The following is a 27,803-nucleotide window of genomic DNA, read 5'->3' on the forward strand; positions in this document are numbered from 1 at the left end:
CGCGGGAGTAGGAGCAACCTAATTTTGTTGACAACATTGTACATAAAAGAGTAGCATTGTAACTCTGTTTTAGAGCATTGTAGCTCTGTATAAACTCAGCGGAGAACGTTCTCTCTCCATTCTCATCTTGAGGTGCGTTTCTTTAAAATGCATAACCAATCATATCCTTCAATGTACCGCTGTTCACAGTCCTGTGGCAAGAGGTTCCGCTTCATGTTAAATTGCAGTTTCCGATTTCAAAACTATTTGAAGAAAGGTTGAAAAGTTAACGCAGTATACAATGGATAAAATAAATAAATAAAAGCAGTACTTTTCAATGCGTGAGATATACGACGTAAGGAGTGTGAGCGTGAGAATAGGGTCAAATCAAATTGTATTTACCACATGCGCCGAATACAATAGGTGCGCCAAATACAACCTTACAGTGAAATAAAACCTTAACCAACAATGCAGTTTTAAAATCTACCCCCCCCCCAAAAGGTAATAGATAAGAAAAACGAATAATTAAAAAGCAGCACTAAATAACAATAGCGGGGCTATATAATTTAATTTAATTTAAATGTTTACCTTTATTTACCCAGGCAAGTCAGTTAAGAACACATTCTTATTTTCAATGACGGCCTAGGAACAGTGGGTTAACTGCCTGTTCAGGGGCAGAACGACAGATTTGTACCTTGTCAGCTCGGGGTTTGAACTCACAACCTTCCGGTTACTAGTCCAACACTCCACTAGGCTACCCTGCCGCCCCATAAAAGGGGGTACCAGTATGGGGGGGTGCAAATACTCTGGGTAGCCATTCGATTAGCTGTTCAAGAGTCTTATTTCTTGGGGGTAGAAGCTGTTTTGAAGCCTCTTTGACCTAGACTTGGCGCAGGCAAGCAGTACCAGTCTAAGACTAGGGTGGCTGGAGTCTGACAATTTTTAGGGCCTTCCTCTGACACTGCCTGATATAGAGGTTCTGGATGGCAGGAAGCTAGACCCCAGTGATGTACTGGGCAGTACGCACTACGCTCTGTAGTGCCTTGCCTTGCGGTCGGAGGCCTGGCAGTTGCCAAACCAGGCAGTGATGCAACTGTAAAACCTTTTGTTTGTGCTCTCTTCACAACTGTCTTGGTGTGCTTGGACCATTCGTGTGTCTCACGGCCAATGCGTGAGAGTTGGCAGCTCTTAAGTTTGATGTAAATGTCCATGTAAAACTCCTTTGGGCCCTAAAATCTATCCTGGGTTTGGCTAATTTCTTTATTAGCAAATATTTCAGCTTCTTTTTTTTTTGGGGGGTACAAAGAGTTGTCAACTTTCTCACTACCAAATAAGGGACAAAAGGTGGCGTGCCATTCCATGGCGGTGTGGGTATTTTTTTTACAACCTTTATTTAACTAGGCAAGTCAGTTAAGAACAAATTCTTATTTTCAATGACGGCCTAGGAACAGTGGGTTAACTGCCTGTTCAGGGGCAGAACGACAGATTTGTACCTTGTCAGCTCAGGGATTTGAACTTGCAACCTTTCGGTTACTAGTCCAACTCTCTAACCACTAGGTATATTCAATTGGGAAGGCAAAACATTTTTATATTCCATTTAGTCTATAGCTTTACTAAAACTGTATCATTATGTAAACTTGGGAATAAACCTCAAAATAAACGAACAAATAAATCACAATTTTGACCTTTACAGCAAAAAAATAAACAATTTCAAAAGAGGAAAAGGGGGGCATGAGTCACTCACCAAATCTACTTTTTCCATGGATATTTTTTGCTGCTCGACTGATTCAAGCAGTCCTTTTGCATAGCCAGAGAGAAGTCCTTACATGACAAGTCACAGTTCACAGATATCTAGAGTTCATTTTTGATCAGCTCTGTCACAGAGCTTCTGTGCTGCATCTGTTTGAGTCTGACCATTTAATGGTCATCAGAGAAAATCCTCTCTACAAAGGCATTTGAGCCTGGCACACTGAGGACAAATGAGACAATCCTGAACATGTTGATCAAGTTGGCTTTCCCTAGGTTTTGAAAAACTGCCACCCACTTCTCACTGGTGGATTTTGTGGTATCCAGTCTGTATTTCCTCCCTGCTAGCACAAAGAAAAACTCTTCATTTTGAGGGCAACCACCACCTGCTCCAGGTCAGTGAAGGTGAGATACTCATAGAAGCCGGTCTGTTTAACCATTACATTTTCTGGTAAGAAATTAAACCACTTGTCAATGTATATAATGACAGTGTCATAGAACTTCAAATCCTGTTGCTGCTTGGACCTTTGTGATGACAATTGTTTGTCCATCAGCTGCTTGGTCTGGTATCCAAAAAAAAGCTGTCCTGTTTCCGCTGAAGCATCTTCATTGTGAACTTTTGGACTTCCTCGTAAACATCTGATGCGGAGCGTTGTTTCCTTCAGCTTTCTTACGAGTTGGGCAAAAACACAGCCAACGTTGTGGAAAAAACACATATCTCAGCAGCTTCCGTTTTATCTTCATATTCAAAAATACACTTCAGTGACACAGGACGGGTCTCCCCAAGGGACCTGAAGTATGAAGTAAGAGCTGGCCAGCTTTGCAGGAGACGATCGACAGCTGGATGAAGAGAGAATGTTGCAGAATTTCACGCCACTCAAAGTAAAAAAAATACTCGGCGGTTCCTTTCTTCGGGAAGCAGACACTGCATGGCTGTAGAACTTTAAAACAACTGTCTCAATATCCAATGACAGCTGATCGCATGCATGCTTGCAGGCATTATGAGCACCGAGGTAAAGACAGTTTCAGGTTGGATATTTGACAGCTATTCACCTGTAGTTTTCCTTACGTCCACCAACAGCAGTTAGGGACAAATCTAATTTCAATAGCTCTTTAACCATTACTCCTACAATTTTCAAAACTGGTTGTAGCTAACCCGATGGCATAGACACACATTGCACACTTTTTTTGTTGTTGATTTACATCTCGCACTATTTTAAATGTATTAACATTTTTTAATTTCAACAGCTCCTTGGTCATATGTGACCTACTGACTTCAAACACACTCTTGGTGCTTACAATTCATTCTCGATTGTCAGATTTGGTGGGCACTGTCATCTGTGATATGACTTTCTTTAAGGACGTACTGATGAAAAACTGTCAATATTTAAATAAACTACATTTATTCACTCTGATAGGGTTGGATCCTATATGCTGCTTTTATTCTTGCCTGTAAATGGTTCAGTGCCTATAATTTAGGCTGTGTGTATTAGAGGTTGACTGATTATGATTTTTCAACGCCGATACCGGCATGTTTATAATCTTTTGACAACAGTGACAGCATGTAAGACAATTTATGATTTAACACAATGGATGGCTAATTTGTCATACTGCATTGATATTATTTATAGGGTTTTATGCTTTGTTTTAGATTGAATGTTTTGCATGCCAATGGTGGTTCCATGTGCTGTGCCTAGGAATGAAGACGAAAGAGTTATACAGAGTAAAGAACAGAAACTGGAAGTGCTGTCTTTGTTGTAGAAAATGTATGCTATACCCCATCCATACTGAAGAGGCTCTGAAATGTACACCAACCAGGGATACAGAGAAAGTTAACACTGAAATGTTTCGTAATTACTTGAAGTAAAGTGTCTGTTGACATGTTGGAAAAGATTCAAGGTCTAAAATGTGTTTAATTTGTCAATATTACATTTGTATTCATTGATTTACTGGCCATCATTACTGTGGTTACATGTTCAGTATATGTATTGACCAGCAAACCCACTGCAGCCTACCTTACTAGCTCACTCTCCATCCCTGCTTTGGACAATTAATAACATAACTCTTGTACTTTGCCCTTTGTTGTTGATATTAACGATGAAAGGAGATATTATCTGTCTCTCTCCTATTGTGTACTGTTAAATACTGTGGCAAAATAAAAAAAACAGGGAAGTACATCGAACTACCAATTATTATAGATAAATATTAAAGAAAAAGGGTAAACACTGGACTGAAACCCTAATTGTCAAACTATTATTAATGTACAACAATATAGAAGAAACAGGACTAGAGGTTATGCAATATGGGTGTATATCCATTGCAAGCTTCTTAGGTGTGTAATTGACATGACCAAGGAGCTATTGAAATTCAATTGTAAAAAAAAAAGTTTGTACTTTGTTTATCCTCCCTAACTAATTAAACTTGATGCTGCTCACATTTCCACGTTTATTTGCGTTGGAAAGCGAATTAACGTCCAAATCGTGAAAATAAGACCTGTGCAATTTTTCCAACATCATGACACCTATTTGGAGTCTGTGGCTCAAATGGTTTGAAAGCGCGAATATCCAACTTGAAACTGTCTTTACCTCGGTATTAACGAGCTATGTGAGCTGGGCAATTAGCTTTCAGAATGCGATTGTTGGCACTGCTCAATAACTGGTAAACGGAGTGGTGTTTTTCAAAGTTGACATTGACATTATCTACTGCATAGGCTGTGATGCGTCTAATATCCAGTTCATCAGTTTGATGTATGCCATTTGCAGTTTCATCACTGTCTTCATAAAAGTCAAGTAACTTGCACTGCACTTCATCATACACAGAGAAATATCTCACGCACACTGAAATTAAGACAGTCGGTGCTGTTGTAGGTCAATGTTTAACCGTATGGTACACATACGAGTGTAGAAGCATACCTTGTGTTGTGCATGCATGCCAACCAGGTAAGAATAACCTAAATTAATTGATGAATCAGGTCTTGTCTGCTGCTTTATTTAGCACATGTTGAACAGCCTGCAAGCACATTTGCACGCGCTTATTTGATTAGTGTAGGCGTTAATTTAGCGCCTGCACCTGTTTACTTTACACTCGTAGCATAAAACATGTCGCGTTTTGACCACGTGCCCTAAGACCCAAACGGCGTTCCATATGCAGTCTTCTTGATCTATTTACGTGACAGAGAGTGAGAAAACGATGTTCATGTTCCTTTCAAAGAAGCAACAGCTGGCTTTGCTAAGACTTATCTCTGACTTGGACCAAGAGAAAGGCTATCCACAAGATCAAGTACGCCACCTATATGCTCATAGCTTGATAGATATAAAGTACTGTATCTCTAGATACAGAAGGACAGTGTGGAAAACGACAGGGTCTGTGTGACCTTCTCTAAAAAAAAAACAAGCATATTTTAATAACATTGACCAACAGGTCACACTCTCCTACAAGTATAGCATTACAAATGTATGCATGAATGGTGCTGGAGTAGCCTAGGCATATAAGGTTGAAAGTGGACTCTCAAGAAGGATATTGGCTGTTTTGATCCCCCACCTTGCAGGCACCGATCTTCTTCAGCTCCCACTTAAGTAATTTAACTAGTTTATTTCTCGTGTGGATAAATAATATGCATAACATTTAAAGCACAATATATGCGTTTATATATTTTATATGCGTAATATATTTGTCAGTCTGATAGTTGTTCGAGTAGTACACAAAGTAAAATAAAGACCTGAATTATTAACTCATGATATTTTCCCTTGGATTCCCCAGTTTGTGTTGAATCTCAAGCTTGGCCTTGCGGTGAATTCAACATCTGACTGGCAGGCCATAGTAAAAACCGGCTATATCGTACAAACGAATGAAAACAAACAGGTACTTTTTTGTCTTTAAGGTTAGGGTTAGGCATAAGGTTAGCAGTGTAACATTTTAGAAATAGGCGGGGTTTATGGTTGTGGTAACTAGTGACGACCCAGACAAGGGAATAGTTTGAGAAGTAGGCGTCTGGCATGTGCAGATATCTATGGTTTCAATACACAGCATTTCCTGTCAGTTTAGGTGCAACTAGCTATTACGGAGCTAACATGGCTGTGCGACAATTCAGGAAAAAAATTGCTAGCTAACCTCAAAATAAACAAAATCGAACCAAAAGAAAGGTGCAGGTTACATGACTGAAAACAATGCAAAGCTAGCAGCAACGCCGGGAAGTGGTGCGTTCATGCTACGCATGTCGTCTGTTTACAAGCTAACATGGACCTTGGATCAATGCTGTACAACAATTTGAAAGATGTATCATGGAGCACGACGTCTTTACCCTTAGATCGACTTGTCAGTGTTTATAGATTGCCCCAAATTGTGAAGTTGGACAGTGGTAGGTACATTTTGAGCAATTTGTTTTTAGTAAGGGTTAACGAGTTAATACGCTGCTTAAAATGGCAATAAGCCAATTAAGCTAGCTAGCCTCCAACCTAACTATATAGGTTAGCTAGCTAAGATGCATAGCCATCTAATGTTAGCTAGTTAATGGTTGCTAGCCAATTGAACTAACAGTTATCTACTCTGTCATTGTTGACAACGTAGCTAACGTTAGTCAACAAAGTTGCAAAAGTTTACCTAGCTTTTTAATAAAATTTGAAAAGATAGAAATGTATAAACGCTTGTAGCTAGCTAGATTCATTGCTTGATTGTTAAGTTCCCGGCACTGCATCTCAGTGCTAGAGGCGTCATACTGACCCTGGTTCGATTCCAGGCTGTATCACAACCGGCCGTGATTGGGAGTCCCATAGGGCAGCGTACAATTGGCCCAGTGTCGTTAGGGTTTAGCCGGGGTAGGCCATCATTGTAAATAATAATTTGTTATTAACTGACTTTCGTAGTTAAATAAAAACATAACGCTATATTTGTAATTGAAAGAGGAATGCATTGCAATAGTTTTTTTCTGTCGCATGCCCTCCTTAGTTTGCTTGGTACAATGCATGTATGCATACAGGAAAGATACTGTGAAATGCAGTCCGAGTGGGCTACCAACAAAAACGTAGCTAAACAATAGAGCAAATGTAATTTGGTTTAGGCCATGATAGCCACATCTACAGTTCTATTTAAAGCGTTAGCTACATAGCCATTTCAAACTATTATTTTCATTTTTAGCCTACAGTTAAGTCTAGATTAATGCTTAGTCGACATTAAACGAGGTGATACGCTAACGTTAATCATGTAAAATATACCATTCACGAGGGACTGATAACTAGTTATTCATTTAAATGATTGATATTACTGTATTCAAATCAATCTGTGAAATTGTGCCTCATTTTTTTATGACTGATGTTTGCCACTTGTGTAATTTGAATGAAAGTGTCTCTCTTCTCCAGGTGAGTTGGTGGACGTCTTACGAGACAATGACTACCTCTTGATTCATTCTTGTCGTCAATGGACTACAATCACTGCACACAGTCTGGAGGAAGGCCATTATGTCATTGGGCCCAAAATAGAGATCCCGGTACATTATGAAGGTTAGTCAAATCACTGTTCCATTTTTAAATCTACTTTGTCAGTGGTTCACGTGACAATGTTTATTCAGATGTATGTGAATGCCTTAGAGTAATATTAATCAGTAAACTAAACCCACTCAACCTTTACAACATTCACTATGACTCTCCCTTGCCACAGTCTAGCATATCATTTAAGCAAGCTATTTTACATCACACTTCACATGGACTGATTAGACAGATCTTTGCTAAAAGCTTATTTTATTGTTAAGCTTTTCAATGCCTTTCTAAAGCCATTGAAGTTAATCAAGGAAAAATGCATTGATTTGTACAACCAGTACATTTTAAATCCTGTGCTAGAATCAAATATGCAACATGCACATTGTACTGTTTGCTCAGGGTTTAGAACAGGCACAATCCCATTTCACTAATCTTAAAAGCCTCTCAGGCTTGAATCAATGATTACACAGACGGTACCCTTTTTACATCACTGACTCTCTGCTGCGCCTGCGCCAATCCAACTGATCTGGCCGATGGGACCTCAGACTGACATATGATCAATGCTCTCGCCTCACAGCATATGGGAAGTGTACTTAGCCAGACTGTAAAACTGATTCACGGAAACACTGTACATAACTGGAACATTGAGGTTGCAATGAAAGCTTGGCCTGGTGCAGGCTGAGGCTACTGCTGGGAACCAGGGTTATTCAGATAGCAATGTTCCCAAAGGGTCTTTGTTGTGTGTTCACTGAAATATTTCAGAGATATTTCCTTTTGAAGCACAGACTAAACTAAAAGGGCCTATCCTATCCAGTAACATAAACAAAGGTAACATGCAGCCAGGCTATCCTGTCTGATTCTCTCCACCCCTTCCTGTAGGTCAGTTTAAGCTGCTGGAGCAGGACAGAGATGTCAAGGAGCCGGTGCAGTACTTTAACAGTGTGGAGGAGGTGGCCAAAGCATTTCCCGAACGGGTGTATGTCATGGAGGAAATTACGTTCAATGTGAAGGTCAGTTGCTATTGGTTGATAGTTAATCAAAAGTTGATGTTAGCCTTAGTGACTTGTTAGTTATGTACATTTCCAAAATCTACAGATGTGACATTGTCATAAGGAGGTCAATTGGAGTGTTTTCAGGGGTTATAGTTATGTGATCTTTAGGCTATGAGACTACAATCCAACACGTCCTCGTCTCACAGATGGCTTCGGGCGAATGCAACGAGGACACGGAGGTGTACAACATCACACTAAGCACCGGTGATGAGCTCACCCTCATGGGCCAGGCAGAGATCCTGTACGCCAAGGCGTCCAAGGAGAAGTCTCGCTTCAACACCATCTTCAAGAAAATCGGCAAGCTCAACTCCATCAGCAAGATGGCGAGCCGTGGCAAGATGCCCTGCCTCATCTGCATGAACCACCGGACCAACGAGAGTGTCAGCCTGCCCTTCCAGTGTAAGGGTCGCTTCAGCACCTGCAGCCCCCTAGAGCTTCAGATGCAGGAGGGGGAGCACACCATCCGCAACATCGTGGAGAAGACCCGGCTGCCTGTCAATGTCAGCGTGCCTGGCAGCCCGCCGCGCAACCAGCATGACGTCCACCTGATCCGCGAGAGTCACCGCTACAAGTTGGTCAACATCCAGACCAAGACGGTGGTGGTGGGCTGCGTGCTGCGCAGTAACAAGATCATCCCCGTCCACTTCCCGCTCCACATGGCCTCCATGCCGAAGTTCATCATCCCTGAAGGGTTGCTTCAGAACGAGCTGTGGCTGGACACCATGGTGCACCGCTGGTTCACCTACTGTCAGGAGCAGTTTGACATTGACGATTATTCCCGTGCTGTGCGTGATGTCAGGACCGACTGGAATGACGTTGATGGGAGGAGCCCCAAGAAGAGTAGTGGTGGTAGCAGCAACGGCTGCCCCTCGCACATGCCCAGCTCTCTCACATACGCCCGTGACGAGCTTACCCAGTCATTCCACCGGCTCTCGGTGTGTGTCTATGGCAACAACCTGCACAGCAACAGCGAGGTCAACCTGCAGGGCTGCATGACGCTGTGTGGAGACTGGGTGCTCCTGCCATCCGAGGGCGTGCTGGCTGATTCAGTTGACACAGAGTACCTCTTCCCTGAGCTGCTGGAGGACAAGAGCAAGTCTGATGTTCCCTACGAGGAGCTGTGGCTGGACCACTTGAGATCAAGTCGGGGAAGAGGAGGGCACAGTGTAGGCGGCGAGGATCCAAGAGGCACCAGCAACACCATCGCCACCTCCATGGCTGTCATATCATACCCCGCCTCCTCCTGTCATATGGGTCCAATGGTCAGCTCTGAAATCTGTCTAGCTCCGCCCCCAGTCCCACCAAAGTCTGAAGCTGTGAGTACACATGAATTCTATCATCATGGCTACATTTAACAACTAATATTCCAGTATTACTACCAAGCAAATTGGAGAAAATATTGATGTTATATATATATTTGAGACATTACATTGTAACAATTAAATATTATTTACTGGTGTAAACATCCTCTCACAGCTAAAAATAAACCATCTCCCAAATTACCTAGCAGTTGTTCATTGCTTGTTTTCACTGGCTGTTTTGGAATGGTTTGAGGCTTTCTGATTTACCTTCACCTTCCTCTCCAGGTGAAGGTAGAATGCCGTCATTTGAACGCCCCTCCCATTCCCCCCCGAAGTTCCAAGCAGATGATGTCCACCCCAACGCCGGCTGTAGCTAAGGCTCGGCAGACGGAAACGCGCTCTCCAAGCCCCACTCTCTCCTATTATTCCTCAGGCCTACACAGCATGTAAAATCCCAATGTGTAGCCTCATCATTTGCACATACCTTTTGACTTCAATGCATGTTTCACACACACCACTCAATTTAGGATTTGGTCTTGCACAGTCTATGGATTTTATTCTGATCCTAGATGATACATTGAAATTACCATAAAAAAACAACTTATGTACACACTTCCTTACACATTGCTGACTAGTCAATAGCCCTTGTTTCCCTCCCAATGGTCTGGAGTGTAGGGCTACATTTAGCCCTATGACATTATTTTGTAATATTTTAGCAGTGTTTAGACTCAACTTGTACCTAGTTCTTTCACTAACTTTGGTATTTTTGTTTTGCTCGCAGCAGTGGAGGAGAGAATGAAGTGACCGAGTCAGACGAGCAGAACCACGTATGTTACCCCTGTAACTGGGTCAAAGGCAACAAGAAGTGCCTGACAGCATCCCACGTGAGCCCACCTCTCGACAGTGTACTCTCCTGCCCTTCTAGACTATCGTGGCCCAACGATTTCTGTGGAGGGGATTCTCAAAGCATGGAGGAGTTCCTGCCCATCCCCTGTCGAAGTTACTACAGCTATCCCAGAAAAAGACCCTCTGGAACGCCCAAGTCGCCATGCCTTTTGGACTTTGATAGAAAAGAGCAGAAGGGCGGTAGCGCCATCCCCTTGAAATCCCACAAAGCCTCATACACTAATCAGTTTTGCACCAAGTCGTTGAGCTACACCCTGGAAATGTACAGAGACAATATGATAGACGAATGTAACACTAAACAAAGCCTATCGTGCCCAATCTTGCCACCGAGGACGCCCAAATCAAACGAGACATGTAAAGATTCTGTCGAAGATACGGCACAGGACACTCTAAAGTGCCTGGTCAGCCAACAACACGACCAGGTCACGACAGAAATCTTCTCCATCTCCTATCCCCCCCTATCGCCACTGTCCTCCCCCTCCCTGCCAGCCCCCGGAGGACAATGGCAACCACCCACCAACCTCTCTGGACTTTCCATCGAAGAGGTGTCCAAATCGTTACGGTTCATCGGCATTTCCGGTGACATTGTGTCTTCGTTCGTGACAGAGAAAATCGATGGGAATCTACTTCTGCAGCTTACGGAGGAGATTCTGACGGAGGACTTCAAGTTAAGCAAACTCCAAGTGAAGAAACTCATGCAGTTTATTAAAGGTTGGAGGCCTAAAATATAGCCAAACCCTTTAACAAAATGTTTTGTACTCATGCTATGCACATCCAGAAATTATTCTGGGGGTTATTTCATATAGCAGAAGTTGACCAGATGAAACAACTCTGCACATTCAAGTTCTTTGAGAAGGATAACACATGAATTGGGCATAGTATATAAATGACTATATACCCTCAATAACCCACACTCAACGTTAAGCCAGAAAACCAAGGGCAGTCGAAGGTGGCTGCCTAACTTGTCAATCCAGCTCTCCAACCCTGGTAATCATTACAGTTGTCTGTAACAGGGATGTGTTTGTTGTGTTAACTTGTCATTATATCGGTTTGTCCTCAACTCCGTTACTATTTGCTTTAACCCAAAGCAATGAGGTTATTCATGAAAGTTTGCGATCCAAGCGATGGCATTTAACTAATTTATACGTGTGTGTGCTTCTTGTAATGCTGAATTAATATGCAAGTAATAACCACCAATACAATAACTTCATATTCCACATAATGAAATGCACTTGAGTAAAACCGCCGTTGCCAGTACAAATAGACTGTGAATCAGCTCATGACAAGTGTCCTTAAATCTATATTTAATTTTTTTGAACCAACGTTGACTTTGTAATGGTTAGAGGAAGCATTGGGGTTCAAGAAACAACTACCGGGATGTACCGTTGCTAAAGGACAATGGTTTGACAAATTAAACGGAGAACTTGCTATTTAAACTAAGGATATGTTACATGGGTTTTAAAGAGTATTTAATAACTACTAGCCATGGATTAATTTGGGATAACATCTTCCCTTATTGTACAGATTCTCTGACTTGAGACTGACCAGACTAATCTGCCTTAACCCACCATAGACCATTAACGATACTACATTTAGCTGGGGTTCAAGGTGGTGAAGCGTAACAAAACGTTCAAATAACTGTGCTATAAAAAGCATGTCTATGATTCATGTATAGAAACGTGAAATCATGTTACGACTATTGCTATCTGCAACATTACACCTTGTCATTTTTCCAGTGTTTGTGTGTCAAATTACTGTACTGTTATGACAGTAAATGATCAGTAGCACAGGACCATGAACTGGAAAATGCATCTACAAACTGTCATGGGAAAACGTACTTATGAACCCCCATTATGTTTTGACCTAACTCTTTCTATGGTTGTCTATGATCAATAAACATGGACACGTCTTATCTTTTGCCTGAGCTACAATGACGACAACCTTGCAAACGCACAGCGAAGGACTGCTGTTTTATTCAATGATTTGCCATGCAGTGCCTTCCAAACAAAAAGACAGTTAAACAATGAAGTGTCTAATTTGAGTGTGTTAGAATTCATTTAAGCATTTTTTTTAAACAATCATAAAAAGACTGAAGACAGGACTTCATAATCTATAAGGAACAACATCAGCACTATATCGTGGGCAACAGTCCATTGGTCCTGTTTGAATACTATAGGAACACATGCGTCCTCGTTCCCTTGAAGAAATCTCTGATCCTTAAAGGAAAATTCCACCCTAAAATTATAATTTGGTATTTGTTTCATTAGTCCATTGTTGATGTAGTCCCAAAATGTATGTCAGCAATTACGTTTAAGATATAACTTTCAAAATACAGCAGTACAGCCGGGCTTCGTATGACGCATCAGGCGTCATACCGGCTGTATTTATGTATTTAGAAAGTGATATTAAACTTGATTGCTGACATGCAAAACATTTTTGTTGAATCAGTGATTACTTCAAGGAAGGATGTGTTTTTAAAGTATTCAAACATAGTTAAGTTGTGTCTCGGAGGGGCCTCATTGGGAGAGATGTGCATTTCAGATCCAGGGCTCCCAGCCCACCCAGACCCTCCCTAGAATGTTGGGGTCCATGGCCTGGTCCAAAAGACAGTCCACCTGGCTCTCTACCGACAGGCCGTCGGGCCCCAGCCGGGCACGCACATTATGCTCCTCATTTCCCAATGCCACAGACTGCATGGCCTTGAAGGCAGAGTCCTTCTCAAAGCCCAGCTTCAGCTCCTCACTAAAAACAAACAAGAGAGACTAAGGGCCAGATTCAGCCATCCTACCATAGAAATGTTTACTAAGGCTGGGATTCAAACAAGCACTAATAAATTACTAGTGCACTGTGATTAACTGATCAGGGATTTCTGCTTTAGCCAACATCCGTGGATTTCACAGCAAATTTATCTCCGTAAATGTCGGGGAAATTGCCTTTAAAGGGAAATAATTGTGCACAGGTCGTTAATCTGCATTAGACTGAATCCCGGTCAAAGTTCTCTCATTTACTTTGCGCTGATCTCTTCACCATGGTCAAAACAGAGATAGTGCAATGCGGATTTGATTGAATCGAGCTCTTAAGACATATACACAAGTTAACACCCTGACTTTGAAAACCCAATTCAAAACTCCCTGGACACAAAAAAAAAAAAATTAAAGTTATCCACTGAGGAAATATTGCCTACCTGGTTATGGTGGCAGGGTTTGCTCCTTCTAGTTTTCTTCTGGCAAAGTTGACTTTCTGTAGAGGGTACCAGTTAATTTCTTTTATGTTGACGCTCTCAGTCCAAGTGCCTCCCTTCTTCAGCTGTTTCAGCTCAAAGTTCTGAGGGTTAGTGAAAACCAGTTAGTAACATTGTCATAATGTACACACATTGTATTAAAGTACTCATAGATGCTGGGCCCTAGACCTCGTGCACTACTACCTTCCAGTCCAGAGATGGCTCCTTGACAAACACATCCATGGTGTTGAGCAGCAGCTCAGGGTTGGCCCTGTAGGCTCTCAATGAATGCACCATCACACTCTGGATCAGGCCCGACTGTTTCATAGGTTGCATCAGATTCACAAACTGCCTCGTCAAGCGGAATGGCATCAGCTCTGGCACGGGGAGGAACTGTGCAAGAAAAACGTATTTGTCCAGATTTTCTTAGGGGTAGAGATGTGAACTTGTACAAATATCATTCAAAAATAAACTATGCTTATATACCCAATGTAATAAATAGCTGCTTGCACATTCAACTCACGAGGCCGCACTATCCACTACACCAGTTAGTCTTAATCCTGGTCCTGGAAGCCCAAATGGGTGAAAATATATATTTTGTCCTACCACTGTACAGTTGATTCAAATGATCAACTCATAAATTGCTTTGATGGTTTAAATCACGTGTGTAGTACAAAGACACAAAAATGTGCCAGAATTAATAAACACTGCTCTACACTATCCCTGCCCTCAAAACAAAACGTCAGGGGTGCCCACCTGTGTGGCAGAACCAAAGGCGTGGCCAAAGTCGATTCCGATCATACCACCGGTCTCCATGTTGATCATGAAGTTGGAGAGGTGACGGTCGCCGATGCCCAGGAGCCATTGGCTGATACAGAGCAAAGCATGGGAGCTGGTGAAGTGGGAGCGCAGAGAGAGGAAGGCTTCGGGGGTGGTGCTCATCCTGACAAACGCTCTCCTGGAAAAAAGATTGACAACGGCCCTTTTTGAATTTGCAGAATGTATGGCCGGCACACGCTGGATTAATCTTCTATTACGTGTGCAGGAACTTTTCATGACATGGATTGTCCCTTGGTATTGGACTGAAGACTGCTCCACTTCAGTGTGCTCTAATGATAATTGATAGGATCATTGCTTTGGGCCCTGTTAATAAACATCCTTCATCCCTTTCTTTCTTGAAGTAAGCACTGATCAAAAACAAATTGATAGGTGTAAACCGTTCTATCACAAACAGTAGCTTTCACCAATCCGGCCATGTCAGATCAGGGATTTCTTCAAGAAAATGAGGAAGGAAAGGTTTGTTTACTAAATGTAACGGCTTGATAGCTGCATCTATACACAATGGTGTAGGTCATTATAGAAATTAGAAACCCACCTCAGCAGATCGCCCGGTACAAGCTGTTCCATCTTCATGAAATTATTAACTGTTTCATTGCGCTTTGCCATCCTGTGATAGATGGCATAAATACATTTAAATGGAACGGTTATAAAAAAAAAAAGGCATAAATAGGATTTATTACAGCACAACACCCAGGATACATATTTACTAGATAAATGCATAATAACAGGGTCAGTGAGTTTATTATGTTTAAGTATAACACACAGTTCAGTTGACTTACTTGTAAGACTCAGCATAGCGTCCGATACCTTGTATTTGACGAGCATCTGACTTGGTGACTTTGGTGAGCCAGTTTTCATAGACTTCCTTCGGTCTACAGTGAACAAAGACAAAAGGATACATTTGTTTTGTCTAGATCGTCAGTGAGATCAGTTGTAGATTCTATGTTTTTGGCATATCTGCTACTACTGTACCTAGTTTGAGTCTGCTGCTCCTCCTCAGTCCTGGTGCGGAGCAGCAGGTCTTTTAGCGTACAGGTATTCTCCATCCACTCAATCAGTCCAATTCTGTAAGGATACATCAAGAACATACTGAAAAGTACAGGAGCTGTCTGCTTGGTAAACAGAAAATAACTTCATGACCCCCTGCCACTGCAATACCAGCTGTTCATTTTAAACTGCCCCATTTACACAATGATGATTAGTAGTTGAATCACTTGTGCTAGTGATGGATAAAGTATTTTGGCCCTGAGGACTGGGTTGGGAAAACACTTGAAATAAAATGAAAAGCTACCTGGTGGTTATGGGCACCACCTGGTAGGTTCGGAGCTGCATGCTGCTGTGTGTGCAGGTGGTGTTCTGGGCCAGGAGGATGTTCATGACAGTGAAGAGCTGTTCGATGCGCTGGTCCTGACGGAGGTCCTCTCCGCCCTTCACCAAAAATGGGTACTCCCGCTCGTCGTCCCCGCGCACAATCAGACGCTTGGGCCGCCGGATGGAGTTCATCACCTTTACCTGGGGACGGATGAACGCAGACACACACAAGTTAAATGAAGTGCTACTACTATTTCCCCTAGATTATATCCATGCCTAGATATAAAAAGGCCCCCGAAGTAACATTCAGGGTTGCAAACAGCAACACATTCAATTGAAATAGAGGCTAAAGTGATGGTCAAGAGAACAACAGGAAGTGGAAATAACAGCTTTGGATCATACCCTTTCATCAAATCCTGTAATTTTTGCATGATACTCTGGCAAAGGTTTGGATCTGCTGTTATATTGCCCTAAAAGACAAGAGGAGATAAATCACATACTATTGGTGATCATATATTATACATAAAGTGACGGCTGGAAAGCAAAATGGCACCACCTGCGTAGAACTTGACATGAGAAACGTTGCATTCCTACTGACCTGGGACTTCCAGCTCGTTCCGGAGTGAGTCGGCTTTGAAGCCGCTCAGCCAGGGGGAGTATTCCTTCAGGTTCCCTGGCTCTTTCCGGGACTCGCGCATGGAGCCGATCAGGTCTGTGTCCACCTGCCTCAGGAAGGCCTTGTCTCTCCGCTTCTCAAAAAGCTTGGCACCACCTCGGCCCAACCACTTCTCCACTTCCTTGGCAAATTTCTAGAGTGCACCGAAATGAGTGATTTCAGTGGAATATAATAACATATATGATATACGCTGAGTATACAAAACATTAGGAACCAAAATGTGGAAAAAGGGTCTGAATTATTTCCGAATACACTGTATATGACAAGTATACCTGTATCTGTGTTTTTATGATATGTGAAGATGCCAACCTGTATAAACCTCTGGCGGAATGCGCCATGGCCTTGTGACTTCTGATCGCAGAGGGAAGAATACATTTCTTCATACATGTTCCTCATCCTCTTCTTATCGAAACTCGTTTTCTCACATTCAGTTTTTACATCGTCCCACCAATCCTGTGACAATCACATGAAAATGTTATCAGAATCTACACCTCAAAATGAACTGAGAAGAATCAACAACCACTGATGACCGCAATAAGAAAATGGTTCACTTGTTTCAATGTTGTAATCATCAACTACCTTGAAAAGCATTTCAGGGTTTGTTAGCTGCTGGAGGGCATCAACAAAGTCCCGCACAGCACCGCCTTTATCCAATAGGGACTTGAGCCTGTCCAACACACACACACACACACATCACCCGTAGCAGTTATTATACAGTTAGTATGAAATACCAATTATTCTTAGTGGAGCTTGTTTCAATGAATCCCAAAGGAATAGGCTAGGTTATGAGCAGATGTCATTTTTGAATAAATTTCATACAGGTAAATATCGGACTGTATTACAAAGCGTAATAAAATACACTGTAGTGAACACTGAACTGTTCGGCATTGCTTGATACTGGATCCATGTCTAGTAAACACAATTTGTTACTATGTGATAGTATGATTCAAAATTCAGCATCCATGGTCTTTTGGCGAGCTGAGTAGACAGCCAGGGTGGAAGCAGTACAGTACCTGTCGACAAACTCCTGGTGTTTGTGTCCACTGGCCGAGTCCTCAAAGTGGTAGCTCTCACTGCTGATCATGTAGGGGTAGACCAGCGCCTGGGGGTAGCACTCTGCAATCTGACCAATCATATGCTGCACCGCCACAGCCTCGGGCTTGTCCAACAAGGCCATCATCTGACTGATCCAGCCAATCAACAGCCAGCAGGGCACCGTCACCATCTGTCAACCACAACATGGAAACTTTGAGCTGCTAAATCTAAACAAAGCTATAGTGTTTTGAGGAAAAGCTTTCTTATGGAAATGGAATGGACCCGGACCCTGGTAGGCTCCCTACCTCTTTGGCCATGAGGTCCAGAGTCTCAGCAGGGTAGAGCTCGATGATCTGCAGGAGACGGGGGAACCTGAGCCGGGCCTCTTCTGAGTTTAGCTTCAGGGCTTTGAGCATGCTCTCTACCACGTGAACAGGCAGGGTGGCCAGCTCAGGGAAATCACTAACTACAAGACAACATCCAGATACACACGTTAGTAGTGATTAGACGATTAGTCACTGCCTAAACAGCAATAAGGGTAGATTACTGTGTCCGTAATAGTTGGTTTCCCTAACTAAATGTCAGTCCTATTTCAGCTGGAATCTACTAAGACATTATACAATGACAACTGGTACTGTCTGGTGCTTAAAAAAAACTGAGCGTAACAATTACATCTAACCAGGGACCAAATCGTACATAGTGGTACACTCATCTTTCCAGGAAACTAGGGCGAAAGTCAGAGGTGCTGGAGGGACTCACTGTTACTGCTTTGCTCCTCTTCACGCAATCTTTGGTCACAGAAGTTGGCCAGAGCCATGTAGGCCTCGACAATGCCGCTGGTGTCTAAACACTCCTGAGTGTAGGACTGGACTTCCTCATCCGCCCTCCTCACGGCACCACTGAACAACTCCAGAGCTCGCATCTGCAGCCCTACCACCGCCTGCACAAAGGGTTAGAAATGTTCTTATGTGGCACGGAATTCATATTTTGGAAAAAAATACAGCAGGTTACAAACGATGCCCCATAATTGTATACCTTCTGCTGACTAGCTGTTGAGGAAGACCCAGCTAGCTGCAGAACTCTGTCTGCCTTCTCTCTCCCGATGCTCTCCAGAACTGAGGGGCTCCTGCTCACAGCCGAGGCCATGATGTGGTAGGACGTTCCCAACAGGGTCCTCTGGTCTCTGAAAACATGGCCGCTGGCACTCTGGCACTCGGCCTGAAGGTCATCTATAGAGGACAAGACTGAACGTAAGGGCTGCACCACATCACATTGAGGCAACATGCACCCATTTTTCTTAACAAACTTGCTCACTGAATAAAATTGAGATTTATGTAGTCCTTTTTACAACACTAGAGGGGCTTAATCAAACTCAGGCAAATGGTTTGGACACTATTGATCCCAGGACAGTCCATAACAAACCTCCAAGTATCCATGATCTTACCCAGCAGTGGGATAGCCTTCAGCATGGTGGCGATCTGCTCCACGGGCCCCTGACCCAGGCTGCGTTTGTGGCTGAAGCGACTGAAGCTGTGGACCCAACGCAGCAGCGAGCCTCTCTGAGTCTTGGCCTCTCGGTGGAGCTCCTTCAGCAGCTTGGTGGCTACAGGGAAGTTGCTCTGGAATGACAAAGCATTTTAAAAAGGTGCAATGTGTCACTTCCTGTGTGGCCACGGGAGGACATCCACAATGGACAATGATCAAACAAAAACACATGGCCTCGGCTGTGAGCAGGAGCCCCTCGGTTCTGGAGAGCATCGGGAGACAGGCTAAGATCTCACCTGTTTCCAAGCGCTGTCAGCCATGCATAGCTTCATGCTAAACTTGCAGTCCTTGACGATAGTGTCGAGGTCCTGGGCTTGGTCCAGCTCTGCCCCGTCCACCTCCATGGTGTCACTAGTGGCCTGGTTGCTGAGCTTCTCACATATCTTGTCCAGGAAGAAACATCTGGACCATGGGCAGGTAGAAGGGGATATTTTGACAGTACAAAGAAACCACACACCCAGCATTATATAGATACATTTTCTTCTTCAAAAAAAGAAACAACCTCTTACCGAGACGTAATGATATCATCCCATACATTCATCGGATCCATTTTGGCGTCAGGGTAGCGGTCAATCCATCGTCTAATGAGGTTTTGTAGGGAGTTAATGGAAACTACGACAAAAAGAGATACATAGAACATATATTTTGTCACCTATGCAGGATATTATGGTGAATCAAAACAGCGAGATAGCTCAGTGGACACCGGTGACCCGGGTTCGAACCCCAGTTGGTCACGAAATAGCAAGATGATATGGTGCCTCAGATCAAAATTAGCGCGATTGGGGGGCACTCACCCTCTCCAGTGATGAACTGGAGGAAGTCCTGGATCTCTGTCAACGCCTGCACCGACTGCAGAATGGTCAACCGGCTGCGGTTCAGCAGAGAGTCCACACTAGAGTAGTTCTTCACAGAGACATGAGAGAGGAAATGAACAAGTGAGTGAGTGATTGAGTGTGATCAGGCACCTCCATATTTAAATGACAACTGACTTTGTCTGCACTACTCCATCGACATTAACCATGTTTCCTACAATCCTTCCCCCCTCGCACACTAGCAGTATCTACAGTAGCAGTATCTGTCATCTTGTGGTGCCACTGACCTGCATGAAGACCTGCAAGCAGTTGTTGGCGTAATACTTGGCGCGGTCGTAGTCCTCCTGCAGGATGTAGAGCAGGCTGAGTTCCTGGCTGTAGTGGCTCTCCAGCAGGGCCTTGCGCTCTTCCACCTTCATGGCACTGTCCACGAAGCTGAGCAGAGCCTGGTCCCTCTCCCCCAGCTGCAGCTGCTTCAACATACTGCGCATCATATACTGCAGGTATGTTTCCTGTCAAAAGCCAACACACACATTCATGAATACAATCCATCGTGCAAGTCAAAAGCCAACTGATAAGGGAATTTACATGTTAAAGGTAATGACTAAAAAATTCCACCTTGAAACATAATTATTAGATTATGTAACACGTATAAGAATAATTAGACTAACGTAATTATTAGACTATGTAAAATGTATTAAAACCTGTTGGTACTAGGAGGCCGTATTTTCATTTTTGGAAAAATAACGTTCCCAAATTAAAAACGGGATATTTTGTCAGGACAAGATGCTAGAATATGCATATAATTGACAGCTTAGGATAGAAAACACTCTAAAGTACCCAAAACTGTAAAAATATTGTCTGTGAGTATAACAGAACTGATGTTACAGGCGAAAGCCCGAGAAAAATCCAATCCGGAAGTGACTCATCTTTTGAAAGCCCTGCGTTCCGATGCGTCCCTATTGAGCTGTGAATGCCCTATCAACCAGATTACACTTTCTATGTATTCCCCAAGGTGTCTACAGCATTGCGACGTAGTTTTACGCATTTACGTTGAAGAATACCCGTAGGCGGCTTCATTGCGCAAATTGTCACCTGATGCTCCCAGAGAAATTCTCCCGTAAAATACAGAGGTAGCCATTATTCCAATCGCTTCTACTGAGAAACCAATTGTCCCGGTTGATATAGAACCGAATAGATATTTGAAAAACACCTTGAGGGTTGATTATAAACAACGTTCGCCATGTTTCTGTCGATATTATGGAGCTAATTTGGAATATTTCTTTGGCGTTGTCGTGACCGCAATTTCCGGTCGATTTCTCAGCCAAACGTGAAGAACAAACAAACGGAGCTATTTCGCCTACAAAAATAATATTTTGGGAAAAAATGAACTTTGGCTATCTACCTGGGAGTCTCGTGAGTGAAAACATCCAAAGTTCGTCAAAGGTAAACGATTTAATTTGATTGCTTTTCTGATTTTCGTGACAAGATTGCCTGCTGCTAGCAAGGCATAATGCTATGCTAGGCTATCAATAAACTTACACAAATGCTTGTCTAGCTTTTGCTGTATAGCATGTTTTGGAAATCTAAGATGACAGGGTGATTAACAAAAGGCTAAGCTGTGTTCCAATATATTTCACTTGTGATTTCCATGAATAGAAAGATTTTCTTGGAAGATTTATGTCCGTTGCGTTATGCTAATTAGTGTCAGATGATGACAACGGTCTCGTTCACGGGATGGGGTGTCACTAGGGGTTAAGAATAATTAGACTAAAGTCCAATAAGGTTTGGTCGAGACAAGTAAGGGAGAGAAATGTGTGTGTGACAAAGAAAACAGAGGACAATTAAACTATACATGACCTGACCTGGTTGGAACTTGGAAAAACTTACGACAGGAAAGAGACGCTGTCAAGGTCCCTCTAATCTCGGGAGGGAGGGAACGGTAAACGAGGAATGTGAATTGTGGGGAAAGATACATCCCACCTACTGTTTGTGTGTCTGTGCGTGTAATCCCCGTACTGTTTGTGTGTCGGTGTGTGCGTGTAAGTAGGTAGGGGGGGTGAGAGTTATAAAATGACATGTCTTTGTATTATGGACTTCAGAACATTCTCGTGAATAAAGAACCAACCTTTGCCTCATTTTTATTAAACCCAGGGTCTTACAAACCTCAGGGATTGGTCAAAGCTTAAATAATTGTTTAGTTATCATCATTGGGATTGAAAATTCTTGTGACACCAACACACACACATTCCTGAATACAATCCATCATGCAAGTCAAAACCCAACACACACACATTCATGACTACAAGCCATCGTGCAAGTCAAAACCCAACACACACATTCATGAATCCAATCCATCGTGTAAGACAAAAGCAAACTGCTACTGTAGATAGCTTTGATATAGTTCATACAGTGCCTTGCGAAAGTATTCGGCCCCCTTGAACTTTGCGAACTTTTGCCACATTTCAGGCTTCAAACATAAAGATATAAAACTGTATTTTTTTGTGAAGAATCAACAACAAGTGGGACACAATCATGAAGTGGAACGACATTTATTGGATATTTCAAACTTTTTTAACAAATCAAAAACTGAAAAATTGGGCGTGCAAAATTATTCAGCCCCTTTACTTTCAGTGCAGCAAACTCTCTCCAGAAGTTCAGTGAGGATCTCTGAATGATCCAATGTTGACCTAAATGACTAATGATGATAAATACAATCCACCTGTGTGTAATCAAGTCTCCGTATAAATGCACCTGCAGTGTGATAGTCTCAGAGGTCCGTTAAAAGCGCAGAGAGCATCATGAAGAACAAGGAACACACCAGGCAGGTCCGAGATACTGTTGTGAAGAAGTTTAAAGCCGGATTTGGATACAAAAAGATTTCCCAAGCTTTAAACATCCCAAGGAGCACTGTGCAAGCGATAATATTGAAATGGAAGGAGTATCAGACCACTGCAAATCTACCAAGACCTGGCCGTCCCTCTAAACTTTCAGCTCATACAAGGAGAAGACTGATCAGAGATGCAGCCAAGAGGCCCATGATCACTCTGGATGAACTGCAGAGATCTACAGCTGAGGTGGGAGACTCTGTCCATAGGACAACAATCAGTCGTATATTGCACAAATCTCGCCTTTATGGAAGAGTGGCAAGAAGAAAGCCATTTATTAAAGATATCCATAAAAAGTGTCATTTAAAGTTTGCCACAAGCCACCTGGGAGACACACCAAACATGTGGAAGAAGGTGCTCTGGTCAGATGAAACCAAAATTGAACTTTTTGGCAACAATGCAAAACGTTATGTTTGGCATAAAAGCAACACAGCTCATCACTCTGAACACACCATCCCCACTGTCAAACATGGTGGCAGCATCATGGTTTGGGCCTGCTTTTCTTCAGCAGGGACAGGGAAGATGGTTAAAATTGATGGGAAGATGGATGGAGCCAAATACAGGACCATTCTGGAAGAAAACCTGATGGAGTCTGCAAAAGACCTGAGACTGGGACGGAGATTTGTCTTCCAACAAGACAATGATCCAAAACATAAAGCAAAATCTACAATGGAATGGTTCAAAAATAAACATATCCAGGTGTTAGAATGGCCAAGTCAAAGTCCAGACCTGAATCCATTCGAGAATCTGTGGAAAGAACTGAAAACTGCTGTTCACAAATGCTCTCCATCCAACCTCACTGAGCTCGAGCTGTTTTGCAAGGAGGAATGGGAAAAAATGTCAGTCTCTCGATGTGCAAAACTGATAGAGACATACCCCAAGCGACTTACAGCTGTAATCGCAGCAAAAGGTGGCGCTACAAAGTATTAACTTAAGGGGGCTGAATAATTTTGCACGCCCAATTTTTCAGTTTTTGATTTGTTAAAAAAGTTTGAAATATCCAATAAATGTCGTTCCACTTCATGATTGTGTCCCACTTGTTGTTGATTCTTCACAAAAAAATACAGTTTTATATCTTTATGTTTGAAGCCTGAAATGTGGCAAAAGGTCGCAAAGTTCAAGGGGGCCGAATACTTTCGCAAGGCACTGTACATACTATAAATAGACTAAATAAAAGCAAATACCTAATTTTGTGGCTTGTCATTTATTCTATGATCCCTCCTTACCCCATAGGAAGTCCCACCCAGTTGACTACTTTAAAAATGGTGAAAGGCTTCAATGGCACAACTCATGCAGGCTTTGTGGCAAGCCCTCTATCCAACTCTGTGGGATGGGATTACCTGATAGAAGGGTTCTGCCCACATCTTGTCCAGGTTGACTGGCTGTTCCTGGTCGATGTTGACGATAGAGCAGTACTGCAGAGACTTCCACTCTGTCAGATGGCTGTATGCCTCCAGGGCCGCCATTTCCCAGAAGTCCTTCTCTGTGTCCGTGGGCTCGCCGTCACTCCACTCCGTGTTGAGCGCCTGCCGCGTTGAGGAACATCAACGTGAGCATCAACGTTAAAAGGTGTTACATTTGGTAACACTTTTTATAAACCACCTGTGTGTAATGCAATATGACTGCATGTATAACCTTTAATGCAGTTACGATGACTGTTGTAAGGAGCGGTGAGCTGTTATGAATGCTGTTATGAATGCTTATAAGTCTTATAATACACTATGGGGTGATAGAGTAACAGGAGTACCATCTACTCCAGGACCAGCAAACTTAAAAACATTGATTTGTTGGATGTCGGTGTTGTATCTGTATTCCTTTTATACACATGTACTTGCACAAATAATCACATCTCAATGAGGCAATTTAATTCAATTCAATTCTCAATGCATTACCTCGTTGTAGAGCCTCACTGCCTCAGCATAGTTGCTGCTGGCTTCCGCTTGCAGAGCAGTGCATGTGATGGACTTGGTCCCAATCTTGCCGCCAAAGATCCCCCGAACGACATCGTAGTCGCCTAGAGATCTGTAGAGTCTGGAGGAGATAAAAAGGAAAAACAATACCACATCAAATTCAAATGTATAGTACTGTATTAGATGAGGTGTGTGTGTGTGTGTGTACAGCTAAAGCATGTTTAGCACTTGGAAAAAGGGCTCTGCAGAAATAAATCCAACCTATAATTATGATTCCCTTTTATTAGATCCTCAAACTACCGTTACATACTTTGCCAGATGAATCCATTTCTCTGTGTCTGGAGGGACCTCTTTGCGTCCGCCGCGGGCCCGTTTGGCAGGGGGCTCTTCGGGGCTGCAGCCCTGGACCAAGCCCTCCTCCAGCAACAGGATGCCAGTGGGCTGCTGGAGGCTGGCCAGGCAGCTGGAGCTCACTGCTGCAGGCTGCATCTGGAGCAGATCCTTGTGCTGGTAGCTCATGTCCTGCAAAAACACACCAGTCATCTTGTTCACTGGGTATTTCTGTGAATGAATCACATTTTTTCTTACTGTATGCAATGAATAATACATGCACGCCCACAACATACAGTTGAAGTCGGAAGTTTACATACACCGTCGCCAAATACATTTAAACTCAGATTTTCACGATTCCAGAAATTTAATCCTAGTAAAAATTCCCTGTCTTAGGTCAGTTAGGATCACCACTTTATTTTAAAAATGTGAAATGTCAGAATAATAGTAGAGAGAATGATTTATTTCAGCTTTTATTTCTTTCATCACATTCCCAGTGGGTCACATGTTTCCATACACTCAATTAGTACTTGGTAGCATTGCCTTTAAATTGTTTAATTTGGGTCAAACGTTTCGGGTAGCCTTCCACATACTTCCCTCAATAAGTTGGGTGAATTTTGGCCCATTCCTCCTGACAGAGCTGGTGTAACTGAGTCAGGTTTGTAGGCCTCCTTGCTCGTACACACATTTTCAGTTCTGCCCACAACTTTTCTATAGGATTGAGGTCAGGGCTTTGTGGTGGCCACTCCAATACCTTGACTTTGTTGTCCTTAAGCCATTTTGCCACAACTTTGGAGGTGTGCTTAAGGTCATTGTTCATTTGGAAGACCCATTTGCGACCAAGCTTTAACTTCCTGACTGATGTCTTGTGATGTTGCTTCAATATATCCACATAATTTTCCTGCCTCATGGGGCCATCTATTTTGTGAAGTGCATCAGTCCCTCCTGCAGCAAAGCACCCCCATAACATGATGCTGCCACCCCCGTGCTTCACAGTTGTGATGGTGTTCCCTCAGCTTGTAAGCCTCCCCCTTTTTCCTCCAAACATAACGATGGTCATTATGGTCAAACAGTTCTATTTTGTTTCATCAGACCTGAGGACATTTCTCCAAAAAGTATGATCTTTGTCCCCATGTGCAGTTGCAAACCGTAGTCTGGCTTTTTTTAATGGAGGTTTTGGAGCAGTGGCTTCTTCCTTGCTGAGCGGCCTTTCAGGTTATGTCGATATAGGACTCGTTTTACTGTGGATATAGATACTTTTGTACCCGTTTCCTCCAGCATCTTCACAAGGTCCTTTGCTGTTGTTCTGGGATTGATTTGCACAGAATGTCTACTTCCTGAACGGTATGATGGCTGCATGGTCCCATGGCGTTTATACTTGCGTGCTATTGTTTGTACAGATGAACATGGTACCTTCAGGTGTTTGGAAATTGCTTTCAAGGATGAACCAGACTTGGAGGTCTACCATTTTTTTTTTTTTTTAAGTCTTGACTGATTTCAAATCAAATCAAATTTATTTATATAGCCCTTCGTACATCAGCTGATATCTCAAAGTGCTGTACAGAAACCCAGCCTAAAACCCCAAACAGCAAGCAATGCAGGTGTAGAAGCACGGTGGCTAGGAAAAACTCCCTAGAAAGGCCAAAACATAGGAAGAAACCTAGAGAGGAACCAGGCTATGTGGGGTGGCCAGTCCTCTTCTGGCTGTGCCGGGTGGAGATTATAACAGAACATGGCCAAGATGTTCAAATGTTCATAAATGACCAGCATGGTCGAATAATAATAAGGCAGAACAGTTGAAACTGGAGCAGCAGCACGGCCAGGTGGACTGGGGACAGCAAGGAGTCATCATGTCAGGTAGTCCTGGGGCATGGTCCTAGGGCTCAGGTCCTCCTAGATTCACGCAGGACACCGAATAGGACAGGAGAGGTACTCCAGATATAACAAACTGACCCTAGCCCCCCGACACATTAACTACTGCAGCATAAATACTGGAGGCTGAGATTCCTTTTGATTTTCCCATGATGTCAAGCAAAGAGGCAATGAGTTTTGAACGTAGGCCTTTAAATACATCCACAGGTACACCTCCAATTGACTCAAATAATGTCAATTAGCCTATCAGAAGCTTCTAAAGCCATGACATCGTTTTCTGTAATTTTCCAAGCTGGTTAAAGGCACAGTCAACTTAGTGTATGTAAACTTCTGACCCACTGGAATTGTTAAATAATCTGTCTGTAAACAATTGTTGGAAAAATTACTTGTGTCATGCACAAAGTGGATGTCCTAACCGACTTGCCAAAACTATAGTTTGTTAACAAGACATTTGTGGTGTGGTTGAAAAACGAGTTTTAATGACTCCAATCTAAGGGTATGTAAAACTTCCGACTTCAACTGTAGCAGAGATGGCAAAGATTCAAGTGTTACAAATGCAGATGCCAACATATGAAAAATATTCTACAATAATACCAAAATAACTGACCTAAAACAACTGAACCATCCTCTACACACAGTGAAAAAAAACGTGAGAAGTCTCGAACCTGCACACATGCAACAAAAGGAGGAAAGTAAAGGGTACTCTTGCTTAGGAACCCGTTCATATCCCTCAGTAGCTCCTCCTTGATCCTCTTCTTCTCCTCATTAGACTTCTCCAAGCCGTCCATTTCTTGCAGGACACCAGCAAACAGAGAGCTGAACAACTGCTTGGCCAGAGTGGGATCTCTCTGCGGAAAGACATTTAGAATAAAATGAAGTAGAGGAGAACTTGAGTCCAGCTCTGATGAG

At 42.9% G+C, this 27,803-nt stretch overlaps 2 protein-coding genes across 6 annotated transcripts in view; one reads left to right on the plus strand and one right to left on the minus strand.

The window, feature by feature from the left end:
* The first annotated feature begins 4,863 nt into the window (after positions 1–4,863).
* On the plus strand, positions 4,864–12,367 carry LOC112234057 (GRB2-associated and regulator of MAPK protein 1-like). 5 transcript variants are annotated; one of them, XM_042298810.1, is made up of 7 exons: positions 5,122–5,300; positions 5,485–5,586; positions 7,080–7,220; positions 8,076–8,206; positions 8,395–9,564; positions 9,835–9,995; positions 10,331–12,367. In XM_042298810.1, the coding sequence occupies exons 4-7, from the start codon at positions 8,180–8,182 to the stop codon at positions 11,184–11,186; spliced, it is 2,214 nt and encodes a 737-aa protein (XP_042154744.1). In that variant the 5' UTR covers positions 5,122–5,300; positions 5,485–5,586; positions 7,080–7,220; positions 8,076–8,179; the 3' UTR covers positions 11,187–12,367. The 5 variants fall into 5 exon arrangements, with proteins under 5 accessions (XP_042154745.1, XP_042154744.1, XP_024257792.1 ...); XM_042298811.1 differs by lacking the exons at positions 5,122–5,300; positions 5,485–5,586 and adding an exon at positions 4,864–5,004; XM_024402024.2 differs by lacking the exons at positions 5,122–5,300; positions 5,485–5,586 and adding an exon at positions 5,692–6,082 and having other exon boundaries at positions 10,334–12,367.
* Positions 12,368–12,410: 43 nt separating this feature from the next.
* The window catches only part of prkdc (protein kinase, DNA-activated, catalytic subunit), a 46,183-nt gene continuing 30,790 nt past the window's right edge, over positions 12,411–27,803 (minus strand). Inside the window, exons 62-86 of the mRNA XM_024374334.2 lie at positions 27,560–27,742; positions 25,003–25,214; positions 24,675–24,813; positions 24,123–24,308; positions 20,182–20,406; positions 19,877–19,985; positions 19,592–19,694; positions 19,319–19,484; positions 18,982–19,156; positions 18,573–18,766; positions 18,297–18,477; positions 17,843–18,003; positions 17,516–17,727; positions 17,082–17,169; positions 16,812–16,955; positions 16,425–16,635; positions 16,229–16,296; positions 15,807–16,027; positions 15,488–15,580; positions 15,295–15,387; positions 15,051–15,122; positions 14,432–14,633; positions 13,880–14,068; positions 13,640–13,779; positions 12,411–13,197 (exon numbers count right to left, since the gene is read on the minus strand). Coding sequence (XP_024230102.1) covers positions 12,993–13,197; positions 13,640–13,779; positions 13,880–14,068; positions 14,432–14,633; positions 15,051–15,122; positions 15,295–15,387; positions 15,488–15,580; positions 15,807–16,027; positions 16,229–16,296; positions 16,425–16,635; positions 16,812–16,955; positions 17,082–17,169; positions 17,516–17,727; positions 17,843–18,003; positions 18,297–18,477; positions 18,573–18,766; positions 18,982–19,156; positions 19,319–19,484; positions 19,592–19,694; positions 19,877–19,985; positions 20,182–20,406; positions 24,123–24,308; positions 24,675–24,813; positions 25,003–25,214; positions 27,560–27,742 — 3,972 coding nt within the window. The 3' untranslated portion in view covers positions 12,411–12,992. The remainder of the gene's footprint in view (positions 13,198–13,639; positions 13,780–13,879; positions 14,069–14,431; positions 14,634–15,050; positions 15,123–15,294; positions 15,388–15,487; positions 15,581–15,806; positions 16,028–16,228; positions 16,297–16,424; positions 16,636–16,811; positions 16,956–17,081; positions 17,170–17,515; positions 17,728–17,842; positions 18,004–18,296; positions 18,478–18,572; positions 18,767–18,981; positions 19,157–19,318; positions 19,485–19,591; positions 19,695–19,876; positions 19,986–20,181; positions 20,407–24,122; positions 24,309–24,674; positions 24,814–25,002; positions 25,215–27,559; positions 27,743–27,803) is intronic.

This window comes from Oncorhynchus tshawytscha, linkage group LG16, assembly GCF_018296145.1.
Source record: "Oncorhynchus tshawytscha isolate Ot180627B linkage group LG16, Otsh_v2.0, whole genome shotgun sequence".
Lineage (NCBI taxonomy): Eukaryota > Metazoa > Chordata > Actinopteri > Salmoniformes > Salmonidae > Oncorhynchus > Oncorhynchus tshawytscha.